General features: G+C 41.1%; 1 protein-coding gene across 5 annotated transcripts in view; it reads left to right on the top strand.

The window, feature by feature from the left end:
• Nucleotides 1–23589, top strand: part of fgfr1a (fibroblast growth factor receptor 1a) — a 50043-nt gene extending 26454 nt beyond the window's left edge. Inside the window, exons 3-18 of one of the 5 annotated variants that reach the window (XM_015972083.3) lie at nt 1138–1374; nt 1751–1840; nt 3749–3921; nt 5364–5487; nt 6954–7144; nt 7366–7516; nt 16369–16565; nt 16986–17131; nt 19085–19206; nt 19655–19765; nt 21774–21964; nt 22081–22203; nt 22286–22356; nt 22441–22578; nt 22968–23073; nt 23184–23589. In XM_015972083.3, the coding sequence (XP_015827569.1) occupies nt 1138–1374; nt 1751–1840; nt 3749–3921; nt 5364–5487; nt 6954–7144; nt 7366–7516; nt 16369–16565; nt 16986–17131; nt 19085–19206; nt 19655–19765; nt 21774–21964; nt 22081–22203; nt 22286–22356; nt 22441–22578; nt 22968–23073; nt 23184–23360 (2348 nt within the window). In that variant the 3' untranslated portion in view covers nt 23361–23589. Of the gene's footprint in view, nt 1–1137; nt 1375–1750; nt 1841–3748; nt 3922–5363; nt 5488–6953; nt 7145–7365; nt 7517–8245; nt 8391–16368; nt 16566–16985; nt 17132–19084; nt 19207–19654; nt 19766–21773; nt 21965–22080; nt 22204–22285; nt 22357–22440; nt 22579–22967; nt 23074–23183 lie in introns of all 5 variants that reach the window. The other 4 variants (XM_015972085.3, XM_015972084.3, XM_015972087.3 and 1 more) reach the window with 4 other exon arrangements.
• Nucleotides 23590–23933: the final 344 nt, after the last annotated feature.

Genomic DNA, 23933 nt, shown 5'->3' on the forward strand with positions numbered 1-23933 from the left:
CTTTTTCCTGCTGGGATTAAGGGCCTGTCAGACATATGTGAGCCAGGAAATACCTTTACTAGGCCCAAGTGAGGTCACCATAGCAACTGGCACTGGAACCTGCCACTGCAAGCCCGCTCTTTAGTCACTGCGGTGCACATGCTCACTGGCTTGCTCTCTTTGTTTTCTCTCCCCTTGTATTGTTTGAAGTCCTTTGTTGTCATGGTGGGAGGGATTAGTCAGATTGGATGATGTTGTCCTGATGTTATTCTGTATAGATGTGCTTCCTGTTGTAATCAGGGGGAAGTGTATTAAAACCTGCTTTTGAAAATGTTTCAGAATAATTTTAAATCGAGGAATTGTTCACCTCTGTGGTATTTGATTATCTAATTAGGCTTTTGTGTTGATGTCAAAGGGGCAATGTAGAGAATAAAAAAGATACACCCAAGAGATGAATTAAGCAATTTCAGAAAGGATTAAAACAATAAATCTACCAAATAGAAATGAAGTGTTTTGTTTTTTTAACTAACAAAATGTTTAGACAGCATAAAATTAATGTACCACAATATTTGAAATAGTTTACTCAAAAACATGCTGTGATGGACAGTGCGTCAACATAATTGTGTTTCCTATTCCTACCAGTTTATGTAGTCGTTTGGAATAGGAGGGCTCAGGTGTCTCTCTTCTTGACACCTTTCCTTTTTTCATTCCTTTAATTGAATCTCACCTTCCTTTGGTTCTGCAGATATGGTTCAAACAAATCAACAAAGTGCTTTTGTGATTATTTTACAGTGGGGGCTACAGTCTTTGTTTGTTTGCACACATTTTCAATTTGTGGTAGCATTATGCAATTTGTCAATATTTTTCATTATATAGTATTCGAACAAAGATTTAAGCTCCCTTCAAATGTTCTATTTGTGATGGGACCACTATCGCACCTCAGCTGTGCCTCAGCATTCAGTTAATATGATTAAAAAGGTGCTGATCCAATAGCAGCAGTCAAAGAACCAAATCATTATGTTTTAAAGAAGTAATGGAGCTTCTAGTGTAATGCTGGTGTGCTTTCATGGCTTTTGTGCTGGTGGTTAAAACCATCATCAAGGTTAAGTGGTGTGGGCTGTAAGGAAGTCAGTAACCAGTAACTTGCTTCCTTTGTAGTCCCTGTGGAAGCAGAGCTGTTCACCCTGTTTCTTGGGAATCGCCTGTATCTGAGCTGCTCTCCCAAAGACTCCATCCATACTGTGAACTGGACCAAAGACCATGCTGCTCTTGTGGATGGAGAACACGCCCACATCCACAACGGTCAGCTGGAGATCGAGGCCGTGGAGCTGACAGACTCTGGCTTGTATGGATGCACCACCTTTGGCAACCACAGTGTGTTCTTTAATGTGTCAGGTACAAAAACACAAAACTGTAAAATGTTTTCATGTGTAATTCTTGCTTGCTGTGCTTCTGATTTTGTTAGAGATGCACGATTGAATATTTCCTGTTTATTTTAGTAGTTAGGCTGCATTTTAATAAGCAGGTCATAAATACTCATTTACTCGTCTTATGTTGCAAATAACTTCCAAGGTAGGAATGATTCTTTTTGCAAGATTCAAAATAGGTTTATTTTCACAAATCTGACAAATGAAGTGAATTTTTAGTGTTGTCTTTTTTTTTCTTTTTTTTTTTGTTATAACTTCAAGACCTCTTGTCCTTTAATGTTGCATCACTGGTGAACCTGAATGTACATAAAGTTGAGTTCCCAAAATGCTTTTCTGCCCACTAGTTGATATATTGGCATCATCTGAGGATGATGACGATGAAGAGGAGTCTTCATCAGAAGAAAACAAGCAGTTGGCCAGTCAGAAGCTGATGCGTAAGTGGTCAGATCTCCATATACTACCATTGCTGATTATTGACTCACCCAAGAAGGATTGTGAGTAATTGTTGGGAACAGCCAGTGATTTCAGAGCTTTATAATTCGATTATAGGCGTGCCGTGTGTGTGGGTCACAACCGGGCTAATTATTTCACTCAGATTCAGACCTTCTCCACTGCCTCTGTGACGGCTCTTACATGATTAATGTTCCTGTGGTGATTAATCGTGGTTAACCTTGGATGAGCCCCAACTTGTCTATAGTGTAATTAAAACAGTTTGGCTTTCTCATCTTCTTGCTACTTCCCGCTCAGCCCACAAAGAATCCAGTAGCTGCCAAGCATGAAAAGCATGTCGACCTTGAGTTTGTTGCCCGACTTATCTCTCAATGAAATTTACACTCCACAAATGACTTTTTTGAAGCTGGAGTTTTTAATTAAAGTGTTTGTTTTTAATTAAAAAGAACTGCCAAGCTTTTAAACTTGAAATGTTTTTGTGATGACTGTGATTTTGAATGCATTCGGTTGTGGTCTAGTTTATACTTGGCATTTTGGTTTTATCTGATACAGTGGGTACAGAAAGTATTCAGGCCCCTGTCAACATTCACTTTGTTATATTGCATTCACTTGCTAAAATCAATTAAATAATTTTTTTCATTATTAATGTACACACAGCACCCCATATTGACAGAAATTTCTGCAGAGTTATTAAACAAGAAAAACTGATATCACATGGTCCTAAGTATTCAGACCTTTTGCAGTGACACTCGTATATTTACCTCGGGTGCTTTCCATTTCTTCTGATCATCCTTGAGATGGTACACCTTCATTGGAATCCACCTGTGTTCATTACCCTGATTGGACTTGATTAGGAAAGACACACACCTGTCTATACAAGACCTTACAGCTCACAATGCCTGAAGAGCGCAGAGACAGAATTGTGGCAAGGCCCAGATCTGGCCAAGGTTACAAAATATCTCTGCTGCACCTAAAGTTCCTAAGAGCACAGTGGCCTCCATAATCCTTAAATGGAAGCACTTGCTAAAAGACACCTGAAGGGCCCTGAGATGATGAGAAATAAGATTCTCTGGTCTGAGGAGACCAAGATAGAACTTTTGCCCTTACTTATAAGTGGTGGTGTGTGGAGAAAACCAGGCACTGCTCATCACTTGCCCCGACTAAAACTCAATTGAGCATCTCTAGAGAGACCTAAAAATGGCTGTCCACCAACGTTCGCCATCCAACCTGACAGAAGTGGAGAGGATCCCCAAATCCAGGTGTAAGAAACCTGTTGCATCTTTACTAAGATCATTGCTGCATTAGCTCATAAGGGTGCTTCTGCCAAATACTGAGCAAAGGGTCTGAATACTAAGGACCATGTGATACTTCAGTTTGTCTTTTTTAATAAATCTGCATAAATTTCTAACATTCAGTGTTTTTCTGTCAACATGGGTTGCTGCGTGGACATTAATGACAAAAATGAATTTAATTGATTTAGCAAATGGCGGCAATTTAAGTTTGAAAAATTGACAAGCCTGAATACTTTCTGTACCCACTGCATACTCTGTATCTAATGTCCCTTTCAAATCAGTCACTGCTTTTCCAAAAATGACAAAAAAAAAGAAAATAAATGTAAATTTTTAGCTTTAAATGGCCCAAATAATTCTTACAAATATTTTACAGGCAGAGAGTGTCCTTAATTAAATTTAAGGTGATTTGTTCAGATGAGTGGAAATCTGAAACAATCAGGGTTTTAATTCCCACCACTAAGGTTGTGGGCAGTCTGCAAGAAATTTTTGTTTTCCTAAGACCACTTTTTGTTTCTTTTTAACCAGATAATTCTTTAGTTAAAAATTCTAAATGTTTTAAATTCCCTTCATTTAAAGCATGTATTTTGCTCTTGTGAATAGCAATGGCCCCGCAGTGGGCTCATCCAGAAAAAATGGAGAAGAAGCTTCACGCTGTTCCTGCCAGTAAGACAGTGAAGTTTCGATGTCAGGCCAGCGGCAACCCAACTCCCACTCTGAAATGGTATAAGAACGGAAAGGAGTTTAAGAGAGACCATCGCATCGGGGGCTTCAAGGTAAATAAGAAATTAGCGTTGATCATCTTTTCCTCCTATTGACACTTCCAACTGTTTTACCTTCTATTTTTAATTCTGGGATGTTTCACTACCAAGATGAAGAGTCTGATATCTCCACATTAGCTCACAGCTCCTCCCCTGGAGTAAAGCACTTTCTGCGGGTGTATAGGAGAGACAAGTTTCACAGTTGACTTGAGACACAATGCTGTTTGAAACCCTATGCTATCAGAAGGAATATTGTGCTACAGTTATACCTTTAGGTCGGCAGTCCTAGCCATCTGTTTAGGTGAAGCAAAGCAGCTCGCTGTCCTCTTCCTGGGTGACACTGATCATCTTTTCCGTAATTACATCCATGCAGTAGTAAATTTACCTCCTGTATTCGTGAAGGTAATGTGATTACTCTGTCTAAATTTCTTCCTGTTTGCCGGCAGCCTGTATTTAAATTTGTGAGGGTTGAAATGAAATAAAGATGGATAGGACTATTACCTCGATTCTAGTCTTACCTGATGGGTTGGATCTTTTATGGATTTCTTTATGCTGTTGTGTAAAGGCTCTAAATGTTACAATTGTATATATTCAACTAATTTGATTTTTAGGGACTGGAATAAACTTTAATTCTACACTTTATTTGTTATTGATTACAGATTTAAGGGATTAAAAGTGTTGGAACCAGGTTAACCCGCTTCTAACTTAAGGAAATTACATTCAGTGATTATTTTCTCACAGGTGTGGGATGCAGAGAGTCTAAAAAACAATCTACTCTCTTACGCACGTCTGTTGCTCTCATCAAGGTGTAGGCTAATCCAGCCTGCTGCCTTTCTTCCCCAGCCTTCTCCCTCCACAGCTGGGACACATTTAGGAGTTTCCTCTCTGGTGCCCCTAGTCCCTGCTAAACCCTCCACCCAGCGAGGCAGCACATCTGTTGACAGCATTTCTTCATTTATTTATATGTTTATTTTTAGTGAAAGTGCAAAAGTCTGCATCACGGACTAAAAGGTGCCTCATCATTCCAACGCTGTTGCTTTTATGACACAGCTTCTATTGTTCATATCTACAGAGATGTGCGGGAGTGCTGGAGTAATGTAGACCACGTGCATATGAAGCCAAGCACAGCACATCTGGCAGCAGGCAGCTGGACTCCATCACGTATTTTAGCTAAATGAGGGAGGCTGAATGGCTCGGTGTGTGTATATGCATGTTTGATGTTAGCATTGCCTTAGAGGTTCACTGGCTAATCACACACTGCCGGTCTTGGCAGATTTATGGAAGGAAAAATTATAACATCTCTCAGCGAGAGAGAGCCAGACGTCAGTTGGTGCAAATAACAAATGTTGAGGCACATGCATATAAACCATTGTATCCATTCTGTCTTATTTTTAATATAATAACCCCTTTAGTCTTTCCCATACAGTAAACTGTTTACCCTTTTTCTGCAACATTAGGTCCGTGACCATGTGTGGACCATCATCATGGAGTCTGTAGTGCCCTCTGATAAGGGAAACTATACCTGTGTGGTGGAAAACCAGTATGGCAGCATTAACCACACCTACCAGCTGGATGTAGTCGGTAAGAGTTGATGAAGACCCTAATAAGTTTCTGTCTCGTAATTCTTGATCTCAATCACCTGTTACGTTCCCGACAGGTGTTGTAAAAATGTGAAGGATGGGGGTAACATAAGAACTGGCGGAGGAGTTTAAAATGGGTTTATTTGTAACAAAAAGGTATTAAAACACAAGCAAACAGATCTCTCTAAAAAGGTTAACATTACACAGCCAAATTATCAACTATAAAACACCTGGTTAAAACTTATATTAAAAGTTTAACCGAGCAGAAGGTGTTTTAAAATCCCAAAGTTGATAAAAAGTCCCAAACAACTGATTAGAACACCTGGTAAAAGCTTATTTTAAAAGCTTTACCACATGAAGGTGTTTAAAAACCAAAGTCAGTAAAATTGCACCAAATAGAGTTAACCTTTAAAAAACTTATCACCAAGATTTAAAAACTACCACAGTTTAAAACTCCAAACGAATGCAACCAAAAAGGGGTTGAAACCAAACAAAACCCAGGAGGACAGCAGAACCCCTGCACTGCTGCCTCCCAGACTGCTGAAGGCACAGCCCTTTGTGCAGGTGTTTGCTCATCAGAAAGATTCAGCTCAGCTGTGCTCCTCAGCAGCCCGGGAGAGAGGAGGAGGGGGGGCAGTGTCAGGCTCATTCACTAGAGCTGGATGATCCTGGCTCCGGCTCTTCACTGGCCAGACTGGCAACCATAGTTTTATGCTGGGCCCTGATCAAACGTGATCCAGTTGGCTCTGGAACACAGTACTGATGCCTTTTTGTTCCAGTTTGTTTAACTGCCTCTGTGTTTACTTGTTGAGTGATGGATCCATGTTGAGGGGAGAAGTAATTACTCCTCTTAGGCCTGCCCTGTGTCTCGCTCTTAAACTATTGGCCTTATAAATCAGTCCCACTTCCTCCATCGTTCTCGTCCCCTGGGCTTTCTCTGGTCCAAGTTAAGATCGAGAGCCTGATGAGCTTAGAGTGTGTTGTAGTTAGAGGAAAGTACGATCATAAGTGTGCACTAACAGATGAAGGACGTCTCTTGTTAGAAAAGCTTGTGCAGTTGACATCCTACCAGTTTCTTTGGATTTAAGGTTGCTTTGGAGAATAATTAGTCATCAAAATGAAGCCACAAGAGCTTAGACTCAATCTTCTGACGTGATACTATGTACTGCAAGTGCTAAAAACAACACTTAAGCAGCATATAACTTTACTTTTTAAAGCATTATCCTAAAAGTGGGTTTTTCCAAAAACAGGTTTTTATAATGTTTAATGTTCTTTGCCGCCTGCCCTGGCTAATTGTATTATCTATCTGCAGAATGGCTGGTTTTATTTGGCTTGTGTTTGACGATCAGTCAGCCGTATGCATGTTCCAAATGAATGAACACCTGTTTGTCTTTAACATGAAGCATCTGCCTCACTGCTCACCAAAAGTCAAAACGAACATTGCTGCTCCTTTCTGTTGCGTTTCAGAACGTTCCCCCCACAGACCGATCCTGCAGGCTGGCCTGCCGGCCAATCGCACAGCAGTGGTTGGTAGTGATGTGGAGTTTGAGTGCAAGGTGTTTAGCGACCCTCAGCCTCATATTCAGTGGCTAAAACATGTTGAAGTCAATGGGAGCCGAGTTGGATCAGATGGTTTACCCTTCGTCCGAGTTCTTAAGGTAGGAGCATTCAGTCTTTATAACCGTTTATGTAGAACAGCTGATCAATGCTGGATGAGTTTGCTGTCCCTTGTTAATCATTTCCTTCGTTACTCAGAACAGCCTGTAAAAATAATCTTTTATTTTTAGATGTTATTAGAAATATCTCCCCGAGTTATCTAAGGTCACGTTCTGTCTGCTGTTTTCTTGTTCTGTATATTATGATTTGTTTTTATTTCTAGCATTCGGGGGTCAATAGCTCGGACGCTCAGGTGCTTACGCTCTACAATGTGACTGAGGAGGAGAGCGGAGAGTATATTTGTAAGGTGTCCAATTATATAGGAGAGGCCAATCAGTCAGCCTGGCTGACTGTCATCAAATATGACCCCACAGGTAACCACCACGCAGCGGAACAGGAATGACACATTGGAGGCATTTCTAGGACCACCTGGAAAAACTAGTCTTATAACCTGAGACAACCTCAGCTGTTTCTCTCCTCCCTTCCTGCCTTCAATTTCCTCTCCTCGGTGCTCCTGACTGTAAATGACGCTATGGAAAATTCCCAGCAGAGCAGTTGAATGTGTTTAGTCTCAGGTTTATGTTGGACCCACTCATTCCTGCCCCGTGCCTCTGCTTTGCCCTCCTAATATGGGCCCCTCCTGCCATCTTCTATTACTCTTGCTTCCTTTCCCATCAAAGTCCAAGTGCACCGCTCACAAACTCATGTCTTTTGTGTTTTTCCCTTCCCTTGTTGTCATCTGCTTATGTTTATGCACTTTGGTGTGTGGTGTGTGTGTGTGTCTGCTCTGCTGTGGAGGTTTCCATGCCCATCTCTTGCATGTAGAGATGAGATAAGAGGTATTTTACGTGGTGATGGTTTGACCCAATGTGAAGTTTAGCTGTGTAGACTCAACCTAACCATGTTTTTTTCCACTAACAGATACCAGAGGGCTCTTCCTGACAAGGGTCCTCTGAGGGGTTTCTTGGTGTGTTTCCTTTTGGGCAGATGGTGTTGGACTGAGGGGGAGAACGCTCCTCCATCCTCTTTCTTTGTCAGAATTCTTTATTCATGGTCCCATTTTCCTCTTGGGCCTTGTTGGGTCTACTTCCTTTATTTTCTAGACTGCTGGCCTTAACACCACGGACAAGGAAATGGAAGTCCTTCATCTGAGAAATGTGTCTTTTGATGACGCTGGGGAGTATACCTGCTTGGCGGGCAATTCTATCGGGTTCTCTCATCACACTGCATGGTTGACCGTTTTGGAAGGTATCAGTGGTTCTGTCTCTTACATTTTCACTGTTTTCCTTTTTCCAGTCGAAGCCTGGCTGTCCGTCTTCACTTTCACCAGAAAGAAGTGCTTTATGACTGCTTTTCTGGTGGAAGAAAATGTGAACGGAAGCCGGGGCGCATTACAAGTACTAAACATTCCCCCGGTCTTTGAGCTCAGCATGGCTCCTGCTCCATCTTAATTCTCAAGATGGAGCAGAATATGAGATATGCTCTGCTGTTTCTTAAATCAAATCAGCAAATGCCAAACAGCCCAAGAGCAATCCAGGTCTTATAAAAGCAAAACATCACCAGAGTCACCAGATGGCTGATATTTACAGCTGGGTTGTTTGGCAGCTCTGATCACATTTCACTTTCAACTATCTATTCCTTTCTGCTCTTTTTTGGGTGTTTGCATTGAAATTGGTACAAGACTGATTTTATTTGACAAGCACTACAAAATGACACATTGATGATGTCATTTGCTGCTAAGCGAAGTGGCTGACTTTGATAATTGGCCTGCTGCAGAGGATGTGTCTCATTCCTGGGGATATGGGAATGGACACTTCCCCAATTATCAAGCTGCTTGTCAGTCTGCCTTTTCACTCAGGTGTTGGTCACTTATGTTTGTTAGAGGTTTCCACGTCAGCTGGTATACTTGGTTTGGGATGCACTTGACACGGAGCCTTTCCAGAACAAATTGTAGAAAATAAGACTTAATAGTAATTTATACTTTTTGAATAAAATAGTAATTTTCATTTGTTTGCAGCAAACTTAGACTAAGTTTATTTTCTAAATGCTATATATACATCAGGGTAGGCAATCCTGGTCCTCGAGTGCTGCCATCCAGCAGGTTTTAGTTGTTTATCTGCTCCAACACACCCGATGGAACAGGAAAACAACTAAAACATGTTGGATAGTGGCACTCGAGGACCAGGATTGCCTACCTCTCTATACATTTTATGATTCAACCATTTTTTTCTCCTCTAATTCAACAATTCAGTGTACAAAAAATAAGGCTATGGGGATATTTTGTTGAGCACAACAAGCTTTCTTTTTAGGGCCGTCAAAGATCTGCATGTAGAAACATTTCAGTCTTGTTTAAAGTATCTCACATAAGTGTTTTCTGAAGATAATATAGAATCAGGACTTAGTAAAATAAGTTAACCTAAATGACACATAATTTCATATTTAATCTATAATATAGCTTTAAACTATGTTTTGGTGTTATAATTATGTCCTAGTTGGCTGGTGATTATCATCATGATGCTGAACTTTTTTATGGCCACCTTCCAGCTGCTAACGTGTAGTTAACTGGCTTCAGTCTGAGTCTCATATCTTCTGAGACACTTTGGGCATTATTTATTTATTTGAAACAAAACATCTCGGCTACAGTGTCTGTAATGAACCTGCGACTCACTGTTTTCATGTGGAAGAGTTAGCTGAAAGTTTCCTCCTTTAAAGGACACCTTATCATAGTGGAGGACTTTGATTTCCATAATAATCCGTGGAGCTACGCTGTATGAGTGCGTTTTCCATCCTGATGGGGTCTACCATAATAGACTGGTCCTAGATGAAGGTTGAGAAAAAGCACAGTGACCAATTATGAGTGTACTACAAGAATGCCTGGCCTGGAAGATTAGAGGTCCCATCCTGGAGCCAGGTCTGGTGTTGGGGCCTGTGTGCGAGCAGGTGACTGGGTTTTTGGCCTGTGGTTATGAGGAGGTGCTGCCCTCAGCTCAGGAACGAATAGTACAAAGAGCTCTTCAAATCTCATGATGCAAATTTCAGGGAGGAGCCAGAGCCGGGGCACCAAAGGATGAGTCGATCAATCTCTGGAGCAAAAGTTGCTGATGTTGAAGACCTCCATCCTAGTCATCATGGATACTGTTAGCGTAGTGAACTAGACCAAATTCTTGGTCTAGGAATGCTCCATAGAGCTCCGGACGTCACGTGACTCTCAGAAAGTAGACGCCATGTTGGCAGCAACAAAGGTAAACAAAATGAACGGGGTCGACTTGGATTTTACTTCGTCGGAGTTTACTTCACACTTTAAAATCAAAGAAATTGTTTTATATAGTCTGAAATTAAATAGACTAAACATCTCAGACCCTTACCGTGCCCCTGGAATACTTTTTAAAATGCCAGAAGCTGTCGGAGCGGACCTTTTACCGGATTTGAGATACCCTGACATTTAAAATTTCCTTGTTAATTTTCCCTCGTCCTACTCCGGAGCATCGCTAAGAGCATATAAAAGCCTGAAAAACACAAATAACATGGATTTACATGTAAAAGTTTAATTAGAGTGCTGTGCAGTTTGAATGTATAAACTGAACGCCAAGAGAAATCACTAGTCTGATTTTTTTCTGTGAATAAAATAAATATGTCAGGCAGGAGCGTCTCAGGATCTGTCTGAGATCTGTCTCGGTGAGGCAGATAATAGCAATCCAAAGTGCTTTTTATTTGTGATCTGACAATTGATCAACCATTGCTTAAAAATTAAATACAGCTTAGCCGGTTAATTGCTGTGATCATAAGACACGTAAACAGCAGCACGCAGAAATCACGAGGCAACGTTTTACGTGATGTTTACTTGTTGCTATGAGTAATAAGACAGAAAAAGCTACGCCAAAATAAGTTTAGAAAGCCCACTAAGAATCATAATAAAAGTATTTAAAATAAATACCATACACCAGTGGTCCTCAAATGGCGGCCCGCGGGCCACGTCTGGCCCGCGAGCCATCTTTGTGGCCCCCAAACCCCGCGCGCACCCCCCACCCCTGACGGCCGACCAAGAGGTGTAGGATAGATAGAGCTGAGGAAAATAATCAAATAGTCAATGCATGAGATGTGGGCATAAACAATTCTGCATCATAGAAGAGTACCATAACCAACTATAGTGGAATATAGTTGTGTTATTTTAATGGCAGTACCAGCGCAGCATCCAAATCTGTCAGAGCGGTGTTCTCCACATTTACCGGGTAGGAAACTTTGGTCTGCCTTTATGTGGTACTGCAGGGCTGAGCGCTGGAGTTATAACATGAGACCGAACCCGAACCGTTAATTGAGTGGGTTGTTGCACGGAGCGCTCGATCAGCTACAGAGAGAGAGGGAGATTGTCTGCTCACACAAGAGAAAGGATCGGAGGACACTCCTCCAAACACGCGTTATTATTTTCATAATTTCATTATTGTTTCTCCTGGAAGCGCTCAGTCAGACCGAGTGTTGTGATGTCGGCAGATCCGGTCTTGGGGAGGGAGCGGGGTGAGTGATGGCGGCTGCAGCGCAATCATCTTATTTAGGGACACAGAGAAGTTAAAAGGAGAGACACACAGAAGATAAAAGTTCTTGTTCCACTTTATTCTTTTGTTTCATGATGATAAACTGATGTTAAATTCAGCTTAAAGAGAAACTTTGAGGAAGCTTTGGTTCATTTGAAGTTACAGGAGATCTTGTCTCCTATCTGCTCCTCCAGAGACAGCATGGACATGAGGGTTACATGGTGAGGGTCACACAGGACAGGTTAGTGCCGTCACACAGCCGAGCTGGAGGGGGACAGGTGTTGTTCTTCTTTATATTGCAAGCTTGTGTGTTATGTGCATTACAGCCAGCGATCCAAACAGCAGCAGCAACATAGGCATGTTGGGTGAAGTGTCTTGCCCAGTGACACAACAGCAGAACCCTAGGCAGTAACCCATGACCCTCCGATCATGGGGCAACCCACACTACCACCTGAGCTACTGCTGCCCCAAAGACTGAAGAAATTATATATATATATAAATATATATGTTAGGGATGAGCGAGTACAACACTATCTGTATCTGTATCTGGTCAACCATCTAAATTATTTGTATCTGTACTCGGAGTGGGCGTGGCCTAACCCGGAAGTGGGTGTAGTTTAACCGGAAGTGGGTGTGGTTAGCATCAATACGTTATTTTAAGTCTGATCAGAAGTTGCTATGTGTATTGTTTATTTGAAAACTATTTACAGAGCAGCCTCAGAGTTGAGATTAAATGTTTTTGATCACAATAGTAAAGGAACTATTTCAGAACAAGTTTTTCAATAAAATCAGAACATTAACATTTAAGTGCATGAATTAAGAGAGAGAGAGAGAAGAAAAGATCTTTTCTATAGCGCCTCTCAAGATAAAAAATCATGGGGCGCTTCACAAAAACAAAACTTGTAAAATAGAAAAAATTATTTAGAAAATGATTAAAATATATTTAAAATGAGCAAAAAATTGTTGTGATTTAAAAAAATGTAAAGAAAGAGAGAGAGAGTGAATAGGAAAGAGCAAGTGGATCCTGAGGAAGAGGAGGGGGGGGGGGTCGCAGCACCATGTACGTTACAAAAAAAGTAACTTTAAATAACTTTAACTTTAAAAAGAAGCAAACCGAAGTAAACATAGGGAGTACTGAAGAAACGTAAACAGTGAGGCAAGCACAGAGAGATCCGATACTGTCTGTGTGTGTGCGTGGATGGACCGGTGTTGGTACAAGATCTGCTCGGGTGCAAGATTGGCTCGGGGTCCGTCGACTGCCGATGACGTCAAAGTAGTTGATTGGCTGAACATGAACCTTACGGAATTACGTAATCACGTTACGTTATCGCGTTACGTTGGTCCAGGCAAATCTTTCTGTTGGAAAGATGGACAACTTTTACAAAGAAATCCATCATTACCTCTTTGAAAATACACTTTTAGCATAGAGCTGCATGTATATTAGGGCTGAACGATTAACTGCATGTGCAATTAAATTGCGATGTGACAACAGGAGATTTTCTAATCGCAAAGGCTGCAATTTGGCAGAGAGTAGTTAGCACAATGCTAATATACATGGAAAAACCCATAGGAATGCTAATGCTAATATCACCGATTACATTCTTACAAATTATGTATTAGAAACATGCCAAATGATTACATTTGGAGTCTAATAGAAAGTAAAACTACCATCAATCAAATAAGTACAGACAGGTATTTTAGTAAAGCCAGAAAACTTTTAACTCCAGAGTTTTGGCTAGCAGCTATGAGCGTAACTGAACTACGCATGGACAAGACGTCAAAATCTAAACACAAAATACTTCAATAAACGGGACACACTTCTTTCCTGCAAATACAATTTCACAGGTGTTGCTAATACCTATGATCCTTCTAGGGATGTGCTCAAAGAGGAGTTCAACATTATGAATACAATATAGTGTTTTATTTTACAAATACCATTATAAACACAAACTTACGTCTTAATAAACATTATTTTAATGACGAAACTGCTAAATTCTTTCCAGCAGTATAGATGTGTAGTGTATTTTGTCCGAGTGGGTTTGCCGTACTTTTACGTCATCGGCAGTCGAAGGACCCCGAGCAGATCCTGTACCGACACCGGACGCGGACTGAGCAGAGCTCCCGGCTGCAGTCTTGTGTGTAGGGAGGGGCGGGCGCTCTTATTTAACTGGCCAATCACAGAGCGTGAAGACAGTCAGTTACCCAATGAGGATTTTCCTTCAGCACGATTACAGATATTTACGAGTTTTACTCGTTTCATGCTCGTACTCGTCAAAAATGCTTTATCCGTACCGGATACTCGTCTGAAACGAGTATCCGGCTCATCCCTAATATATATATATATAGAGAGAGAGAGAGAGAAGAGTCTGGCTTGCCAGGCTAGGATACTGTAGGATTTTATTGGTTCCTGAAAATGTCCTGATGAAGAGGAGACAAGAGCATGCCAAGAAATTCTTGTACAGTTACCCTGACGTTCTGACAATGAAAACACACCTAATGACACCCTTTAGAAATAGTTCTTCTTTCCCCTAGCATAGCTGCTACGTACCTTGCATATCTATGCGTAGCCAGATTTATGGTGGCTCTTTCCTTGCTGAACTTAAAGCCATTTTCCCTCTGCTTTTCTCCGTGTCTAGTTTGATTACATCAATTTGGTGAACACATTTGTAGTCCTGGATGTACTTTTCCCACAAAATCCAAAATAGTGTTTCCCCCAATTCAGAAATATTTGCTTTCTTGGTATCAAAATGTGTCTTTAAAGTTCACGGACATCATATCAAATCCATGTCACATAACAAGCGGAATTGGAGAATAGCGTTTTAGCCCCATTGACTTGGATTCATTTTTTCGTTCTTCTGGGGACCCATGGTCCCGAAGTAGATGGGCATGAGTTGGGCTCCCTATTAGCACACTGCATTCAGTTTTATTCATACACTTTTTTTTCCACACACATTGACAAGATTTGTCAAGAAAGCGTGTTTGCTGTGTTTATATCAAATTAAACGGATACATTATTGATTTATGTCTTGATATCTCTGATGATTGATACTTTCTTTCTTTCGTTTTCATCCAACCTCCATAAATCCCTGTGTCCCCTACAGCACTCCCGAAGAACAATAGACATCAATAACAATACAATAAAGTCTGACGTGTTGTGTAAAAACTGCTATTTTTAGCACATTTGTAGGTCCGACGTGTTGCTACCAGACGTACAGTGTGTGCTGCATGGTGGTGCAGTTGTTAGCACTGTTGCCTCGCAGCAAGAAGGTTGCAGGTTCGTAACTCGGCTGTGACCTTTCTGAGTGGAGTTGCATGTTCTCCCCATTTATGCGTGGGTTTCCTCTGGGTACTCCGGTTTCCCCCACAGATCACAACATGCCCTACAAGTTAAAAATTGTATGTCGCTTTGGATAAAAGCGTCAAATAAAAATAAACAAAACGGTGTGAACAGTCAGGTCGCATCCGAGAACTGGGTCGTACAGTGTGAGCACATTACTCGTAAGATTTGCTCTTTGGGGATGTGGAACAGCTGAAGCTGAATGCTACGAGTGAAAAAGTCGCAGTGTCTGCCCCACTTTAGTAGCGTTTACATCAATTAAAGTCTTGCACTGACCAGTGTACTCCAGCTCCATCCTCTACATAGTTTCACGTCCCTTGGCTGTGTAGCTGCAGTCCTCAGTAGAAAGATTTATAGAGTGCCTCTACTTTAGTGTTCTGCAGCAAAATTTGTGTTCTGTAGTCTCCTTGCATCACACCACGGACCGGAGAGACTGTTGCAGTCTTCTTCACTGTGAACATATTTGTTGTGTTCAACGTCCAATTCTGCACTTTCAGCTTCTAAGAAGTCGAAGGACCCTTACAGCCAGATCTTATTTACTAGATTTGTTAGGACACTGTTGAGCGTTCCGCTACATCTTCTGTCACTGGAATTTTTCAGAAAAAAGGTGGAAATGTATCAACAATGACCCTGAAAAGTTGGATAAACATTAGTCGGTGAGAGTTTAGACAGTTTGTCTGGAACTGGCGTCTGAGTTGTTTCCTGTGTGCGAGGCAGCTTCCCAAACCAAACTATATTGCAAACATTTTTACCTTGAAACGTGGAATAATTTACACTCCTTCCTCTAGTTTGTATAAATGTGGGTGTTTTCATTAAGTGGGAGGAAAAAAACAAGAACTGAATTTGTACAGTACTTTTCCAAGTGGTAATGTATTTTCTGAAAATTCCACTTAAGCGTACCAAAACAAACACTGTTAGAGTAACTTAAAATTACATCTCACTAAAGTGAGAAGACATCAGACTTAAGGTTAACTGAGTCTAACATTAAGTTCAGCCTGTTTTTGAACTTTGTGGAAAAAATATTGAAATTCTGTCTAAAAGTCAGATCCTAGGCACTTAAAATATTTCTATACCAGTCACCTCAGTGCATGAACAAAGATAGCCCCTTACTCTTGGACTGATGAACGTATGACTCAAACAGTTTTCTACTAGAAGTACTTGTTCCTATCATGTCTACACTAACCCGTAAAGTCTCCTAAGGACTAAGATGTTGTACCACACAGAAGGAAACATCTGGGAGGTGATTGGTAGTTTTATTGTAAAAGCCTCAAAGGCCCTGACTGTTAGGCAGAGGTTTGTGTGTGTGTGTGTGTTTGTGTGTGTGTTCTTAAAAGCTTACCCTTCCCTGCTTCCCATCCAGCAGCCACACCATACCCCCCTGCCAGCCACAACTACCTGGAGGTTGTCATTTACTGTGTGGGCTTCTTCTTCATCTTAGTCATGATTACCACCACAATAATTGTCAAGATGCGCAGCACCTCAAAGAAAAGCGACTTCAACAGCCAGCTGGCTGTCCACAAGCTGGCCAAAAGCATCCCTCTGCGCAGACAGGTAACAGAAAGTAGATAGGGGGTTTGGCATATTTATACTTTCCAACCCCCCCCCCCCCCCCCCCCCCCCCCCGTATATTTTTATAAATGCAGGATTTGTTAAGTTTTGACTTGAGCTTGTTTTGCTGCTGTCATGACAGAAGCGCATTGTTTTTAGGTTTGTTGAAAGTATTCACATCAGGTGAGTTTCTGATGAGTGCTCCAACTCCAAACCGCATCAGTGTTTTTACAAGGTTTATATATATATATATATATATATATATATACACACACACACACACACACACACACACACACACACACACACACACACACACACACACACGGGATTGTTTCTTTTTTATTGGTTCACCTCTGGCTAGCTAAACTCATTCAACCGGTGTCTGTTCCACTTTGAGAAAAGTAATGTCACTCTTTCTTACCTCAGGTGTCCGTGGACTCGAGCTCCTCCATCCATTCAGGAGTGATGCTGGTGCGTCCCACCCGCCTCTCCTCCAGTGGCACTCCAATGCTGTCAGGAGTGTCAGAATATGAACTACCCCAGGATCCCCGCTGGGAGCTTCCCCGGGACAAGTATGTCTTTGATTAAACCCTCGTAGATCCCACTAGAATCTTAAACCTAATCTAATCCACAGCCTCCGTGAAACGTAAACAGCATATGATTAATACAAGCAAGCCTGTCCTAAAGGATAACAGCAATGAGTTGATTAGGTTTCAAAGCAGCTCTTCTTGGGAATTTGACATATTTCCATCAGCAGCACTTGATAATTCTTTTACATAGTTAGTTGGTGTGCTACAACTTGCAGAAGCCGAGCCTGATGCTTGAGCCAACTGAGCTCTACATTTGGTCTTTTATTTAGGTTTATTAGTTATTTTTAAAGGAAAGTTATTAATGGCTGCGATCTTATATCTTTGTTTCTTATTTTCTGTCCATCACTCTGCACCGTTTGTAAATATGGGGCGGAGAGGCTGATTCACCCGCTTCCTGCAACAGCAGAAAGGGTTTTACCGTAATACCACTAAGTGGACTCTCCTTAAAAATAAAGTTTGAGTTTTTCTAATGGGGCATACTGAGCTACAATAATGAATGAATGTTCGTGTTAACAGCAGTGTTTTTGTGAGAAATACACATTCAGTAAAACAGAGCAGGGAAAACACTGCATACATTTTGTTTTAAATAAATATATTCGAAAGCAATTAATTTTTTTATCTTTGCATTATTGGAGAAATGTTTTAGTGTTTTGATGGTATGGCATTTCCTGTCATGTTTGTAAATATTAATGCACATTGTGTATATTGTGCTGAAGCTTGATTTAAATAAATATCAATTAAATTGAAATCAAGATTTCTGCCAGAAAAATCACAATTTAATCTTTTACCAAAATCCTTTAGCTCTCTTCTGAAAGCTGTTGCTTTAAAGGGGCATTATGGAAGTTTGACAGCCAAAACATGTATAGAAATAATAAATTTCTTCTTCATACATTCTCCTGCAATGCCCTGGTCCTGTAGAATGAGCCCTGGCATTTTTACTGTGATTGCCTGTTTTTCTGTAAAATCACAGAAAAAGAGAGCTGCTCGGGTCGAGCAGGCTGCTTCATGCGCGTTCACGCTCAGGCGTAGCCTGTAGCATTTGCTATCCGTAGCTTTAGCAGCAGGGAGTGAGGTAGTGCCAACTCAGCGACTTTGTCGCTGTTCCTAACGCCTAGTGATGAACCTAGCTACATTTCTGAGGACTCTTAGCTACTTTCTTCTAGATATTTCCTGCAAATTAGCAACAAAATAGACATTTTCGCTCCGAACCGTTCTTTGAACTTTGTTTCAGCTATTATCAAGGATATAAAAGCTACAGATACGAAAGACATAACTGGCGCTGTAGCTCACTTAGTTAGACGTCGGACTCTCGTGCAGAAGATCTGGGTTCGATTCTTGATGTGAACGTAATTTATGTAGAGTTTATTTTCTACATTAATGGTATATTTTTTTACAGTAAGATGCCCTAATTTTTATTTGAGACTCGCCGAACGGCATTGAATTCACAGATAAAAAAAGATGTGGGTTCAACTTTCATTTTGGAACAATTTTTCAAGCAAGGGAAGGGAAGCTCTGTGAAGCTGACGGACTGACCCATCTTAAACCTTTGTCGGCTGTGCTGAAGAGAAAGGTACAGAACCAAATTATTTAATTAATTAGCTGTGCGTTCTCCTGTCCTCTGTCCTCCGGGCCACACACACACACACACACACACACACACACACACAGGACTGTCTCAGCTGTTATTTTCATTAAGGAGTGTGCACGTACAGCATGCGCGCCTCGTGCACGAGCCTACTATTGAAGCTGCCGTTACACTTTTGGCCTGAGGGGGCAATCGCGAGCATAAAAATTCAAATCTCCGTAAAGTCCTTTTAACAATGAATTAATTTGTTACATTTCTCATAGATGGCTAAATTCACACCCTGTAAAGTTAAAATTGAAGCTGTTGTATAGGGCTGTAGCTGAGTTACCGAACTGCTGGTGTGTTCACAGACTTGTTCTGGGGAAACCTCTGGGTGAAGGCTGCTTCGGTCAGGTGGTGATGGGGGAGGCGCTCGGCATGGACAAGGAGAAGCCAAACCGTGTGACCAAGGTTGCAGTGAAAATGTTGAAATGTAAGTAAAGAGATTTTTCTAAAAAGGTGGTGCTCAATACACCTTTCTGTGGTGGATGCTGAGATGGATTTTCACAGGGATGAAACTCTCCAGGGTAAAAATGGCTTAAGGGAAGCATCGGGTCAAGAGTTTAGTCACAATAACGGCTTGAACTGGGATGAGCAGTTTCCCCGGTTGGGTTCCTGCCATTGTGCAAATGAGAGAGTGGAGTAAAAATTTATGAGAACCCTTGACATCCCTTATAAAACTGTGTTCATTAAACTGCATGGAGGAGTAAAGATGGAGGGAAGGTAGCATTTACTGTCTTGTACTTAGTGATTTTTCCATGGGGTGCATTCTAACACACACACACACACACACTGTTCCTTAACAGCTTCAGTGTTGGTCTTCTTGCCTTCAGAGCAGAGAAAAGGCATTTTAATATGGGGGTGTTTTCTGCTTTTTCCAGCTGATGCCACAGAGAAAGACCTGTCAGACCTGATCTCAGAGATGGAGATGATGAAGATCATTGGGAAGCACAAGAACATCATTAATCTGCTGGGAGCCTGCACACAGGATGGTAGGATAAGACAGGCAGGAGCCTGATACTGACCCACTCCAGTCAACACACACACACACACGCACGCACGCACGCACGCACGCACACACACACACACACACGCACACACACACACACACTTGTCCCTCAGACAAGGAAGCTGCTGTGAGCCTAACTTTGGGGGATGTGTAGGAAAGCATGCATAAATGATTCTGACACCAGTTTCCAAGCTCACAGCTTGAATCAACTACAGCTGCGGCCGTTTTTTCCCATACATCCTGATTAAAAAAACCCAGAGAAAACCTAATGACTTGTACATTACGGCAACACGAGGTTTTTATTATTCTACTCTCTTGATATTTGTCTCTTACAGGATTTGTTTTGGAGTAAAGCATCTTCTAGTAGGTGTCAACGCTGTAGTTCTGATATCTTGTTGATTTGATGCTATTTTAGACCCTGCGTAATAGAGCTGCGTTCGTCTCATTTATAAACATTGTTGTGTGTTTCGATATCACCTGGAGACGTTTATTTATGTCTAACATGCAGTCAGCATTTCACAAACAGGCTTGTTCTTGGTCTGTTCTTTTCTACAAACCTCCCAACACACTCCAGAGTTCAAGTGTTGGTCAAAAACAGCTTTCTCAGTAATTAGACAGGTCCATCCTGACCTAAAGAAGATTCTGACAGACGAGGTGCTGCGGTTGTTGTTTCAGGTGCATACAGGCTAAACCCTTTAGGTACGTCTTCCCTACATGTTATATAAGAGATTTGAAGTCGAGAAGAAGAAAAACTTGCAAAACAGTTTGGATCCGTTAACGAGATGTTATTAGTGGAAAATAAACATAAATAGATCTAAAGATGTTACTGGTACTTTTACTATCATTCTGTTGTGGAAAGTCAGCACAAATATTCAGTGAAAACTTTAAAAAGCTGCTTAAACCTTCATTATTTTCTAGTGGGCCCGTCTATATTTATAAAATCAGTTGATTGTTTAAAGTAACTGTAACTAAAGTTACTCAGAGCCGCTGTAGAAGGTCCAGTCTGAGTTAAGCTGCGGCAACTGGAGAGGAACTGAGAAACGGCAATAAAGCTTTTGCTGTTTGCTTGTTCAAGTTTAATAGAAATAGAATATATAAGACATCAATTATATAATAATTTTATTATTATTATTTTAACAGTCATGTTAGAGATAAAAGGCAGAATAGATTAAAAATACATGTATTAAAAAAACATTTTAATTTTATCTGGTTACATTGAAGCTTCACGTCCCAGTCTCTGTCCCACTTGTGGTGAGTTGGGATCTGGTCATCCTACTTAAGAATGATTACAGTAATTTGGAATATTTTTGGGTGTTTTTATGTTTGGTGTTTTGTGAATTAGTTTCATAATAATAGTTAATAATTATATGATGATCCCTAATCATGATCTGATTAGTTATTTCAGTTTATTACATTTAGCTCTCTTGAACAGTATGATTGGTAGAAAATTGCTTGCATTTTGCAAAAACATCACATAATTATTATTTTTTTAATATTCTCAATAAAATAAAAGTATGTAAATGTCAGAGGTCACTACAAAACCCACAGTAGAATAGATGCACATCTGCAGCATGTGAGGACCTTGTTTGGGGGGAATTATTTTAGTTGTCACTTTTTTCACAGCCTCAGAGTTCGTGGCTATGAAAAATGTAAACTAAAAAAAATATATATATATATATTGTTCTTCTATGCGCACGGTTTGCATTTTTGTGCCACGTGGGTTAACGTATTATTGCTAAAGCCTCGCTGTCCCGGGTGTGACGTAACCCAACATGAAGTGGACAACGAAGTGATGCATTATTTAAAAACAATATATAAGTGTTTAACAGTTGATTAGTTCTTTGCGATAGACTTAATTTTATTTTTACAAGGTCTTAAAAAGTCTTGAAAAAGTCTTAAATATAGTTTTGAGATTCCTGCATGTACCCTGCTTTAGCTCAGCAGAACACGGCTGCATTAAAACACATCTGAATGTTTTCCGATCATTTTAGGTCCGCTGTATGTGATAGTTGAATATGCATCCAAAGGCAACCTCAGGGAGTACTTGCGAGCCCGACGCCCTCCAGGCATGGAGTACTGTTACAACCCAGACCAGGTTCCTGTTGAGAACATGTCCATCAAAGACCTGGTGTCCTGTGCTTACCAAGTGGCTCGAGGCATGGAGTATTTGGCTTCTAAAAAGGTAACGAAATACAACAGATGGAGCAGTTTGGGAGCATTTGATCCGTTTTAAGCACCGGTTCTGTGGTTTGGGTTCTGTCTTTATAACATGATGTTTTTTTTGTTCTTTTGGTTCAGTGCATTCACAGAGATCTCGCTGCTCGCAATGTTTTGGTAACAGAAGACAATGTAATGAAAATAGCTGACTTTGGCCTGGCTAGAGACATCCACCACATTGACTATTACAAGAAGACCACCAATGTAAGTCTTCTGGAAACCAAAGGTTTAGATTTCAGACTCTGGAGAACCTGATCAAACCATAACACACACATTCTTTATACAGGGCCGTTTACCTGTCAAGTGGATGGCTCCTGAGGCTCTGTTTGACCGGATATACACACACCAAAGTGATGTGTGAGTATATCACATCACTCGCTCTGTTAATTCCTAGTGAAGTGTGAGAAAACAGAAAACGAACACACCCCTAATTGTCTTCAGCTGGTCCTTTGGAGTGCTGCTTTGGGAGATCTTTACCCTGGGAGGCTCTCCGTACCCGGGTGTGCCAGTGGAGGAGTTATTCAAGCTGCTAAAGGAAGGCCATCGAATGGACAAGCCTTCAACGTGCACTCACGAACTGTAAGACTCAGCAGTTTTCCTTTAGTGACAAACTTGTGTCCATATTTGGTTCAGTCTGTGAAACCTGACAGTAAATCTCCCCTAACTTAGAACACACGGCCAAACAGTTGGCATTAATGTTTACTTCACCAATGCTGTTGTGTATCAGAGGAATTCCAGGTGCTTGGCAACATAATGTTTCCTGACAGTGTTTGTGTGATGACCGAGGAAGTGAAAATGCTCCGCGTTCATGCAGCTCCAGCTGGAACATATTGTTCCGTTTTAGTTGTGTCACCCACCCTCAAAGACTTGACTGTATGTTTCTTAGTTCAGGAGGGTTTAGCATATCGGTAACAAGACGTTTGACAGATTTTTGCTGACTTTGATGTAGAATCTTATAAACTCTGCAGGTATATGATGATGAGGGACTGCTGGCATGCGGTACCCTCCCAGAGACCCACATTCAAGCAGCTGGTAGAGGACCTGGATCGGTGTCTTGCCATGAACTCCAATCAGGTCAGTTTGGCTCTTTTCAGTCACCAGGGAAGCAGGAGGGTGCATCAGGGCAACAGATCCTTTATAGCGCTCAGATGATGTTTGATTTCTTGTCCTGTTTCTCTTTGCAGGAATATTTGGAGCTTTCTGTGCCTCTGGATCAATATTCTCCTGGATACCCTGAAACCCGGTGCTCTACCTGCTCCTCTGGCGAGGACTCTGTTTTCTCCCATGACGCTGGAGCGGAGGAGCCTTGTCTGCCAAAGTTCCCTCCTCACTCCAACGGGGCAGCCATTAAGAAACGTTGAGACCTCATTTTCATTCAAACATTAACATTTCCTCCGCTCCTGCCTCATGGGGTTGGACTTCTCCCCACATTCCCAGAGATGAAGCTAAGAAACACTGATCTCCTTTAAGAGGAGTTTGGAGACACGGGGAGGAACTAGGCGGATCACATGGACTGCTGATGTGCAGCCATTTCCTGGTTTCTGGTGGCAGTGACGTTTACGGGGCGCTTTGTGTTAACGGTTTGTTACAGTGTCAAAAAAAGGTAAACTCACACTTCTTGGCTTTGGGCATTCCAGTGTTTAAGTCACAAAGACCAACAACAAGAGTCCGCTTTTAGTTTTCATTTATTCAGTTTGTGGCCATTTCATCAGTAAATGAAAAACATACATGTGTGTTTTTGGACCAAATACAGAGAATACGCTACAGAGAGATGTGCAGCATCATGGTCCACTGCATCATTCACTCTTTATATGTAAATACAGTTAGAAGATGAAAAATATGAATTATATTTACCATGTACTCCTATTTTTATGGCTATAATTGATTAATTGTCTTTTGTACAAGGATGCTATGGTTTTGATTTATTTTCTTAA

This window comes from Nothobranchius furzeri, chromosome 17, assembly GCF_043380555.1.
Source record: "Nothobranchius furzeri strain GRZ-AD chromosome 17, NfurGRZ-RIMD1, whole genome shotgun sequence".
Classification (NCBI taxonomy): Eukaryota; Metazoa; Chordata; class Actinopteri; order Cyprinodontiformes; family Nothobranchiidae; genus Nothobranchius; species Nothobranchius furzeri.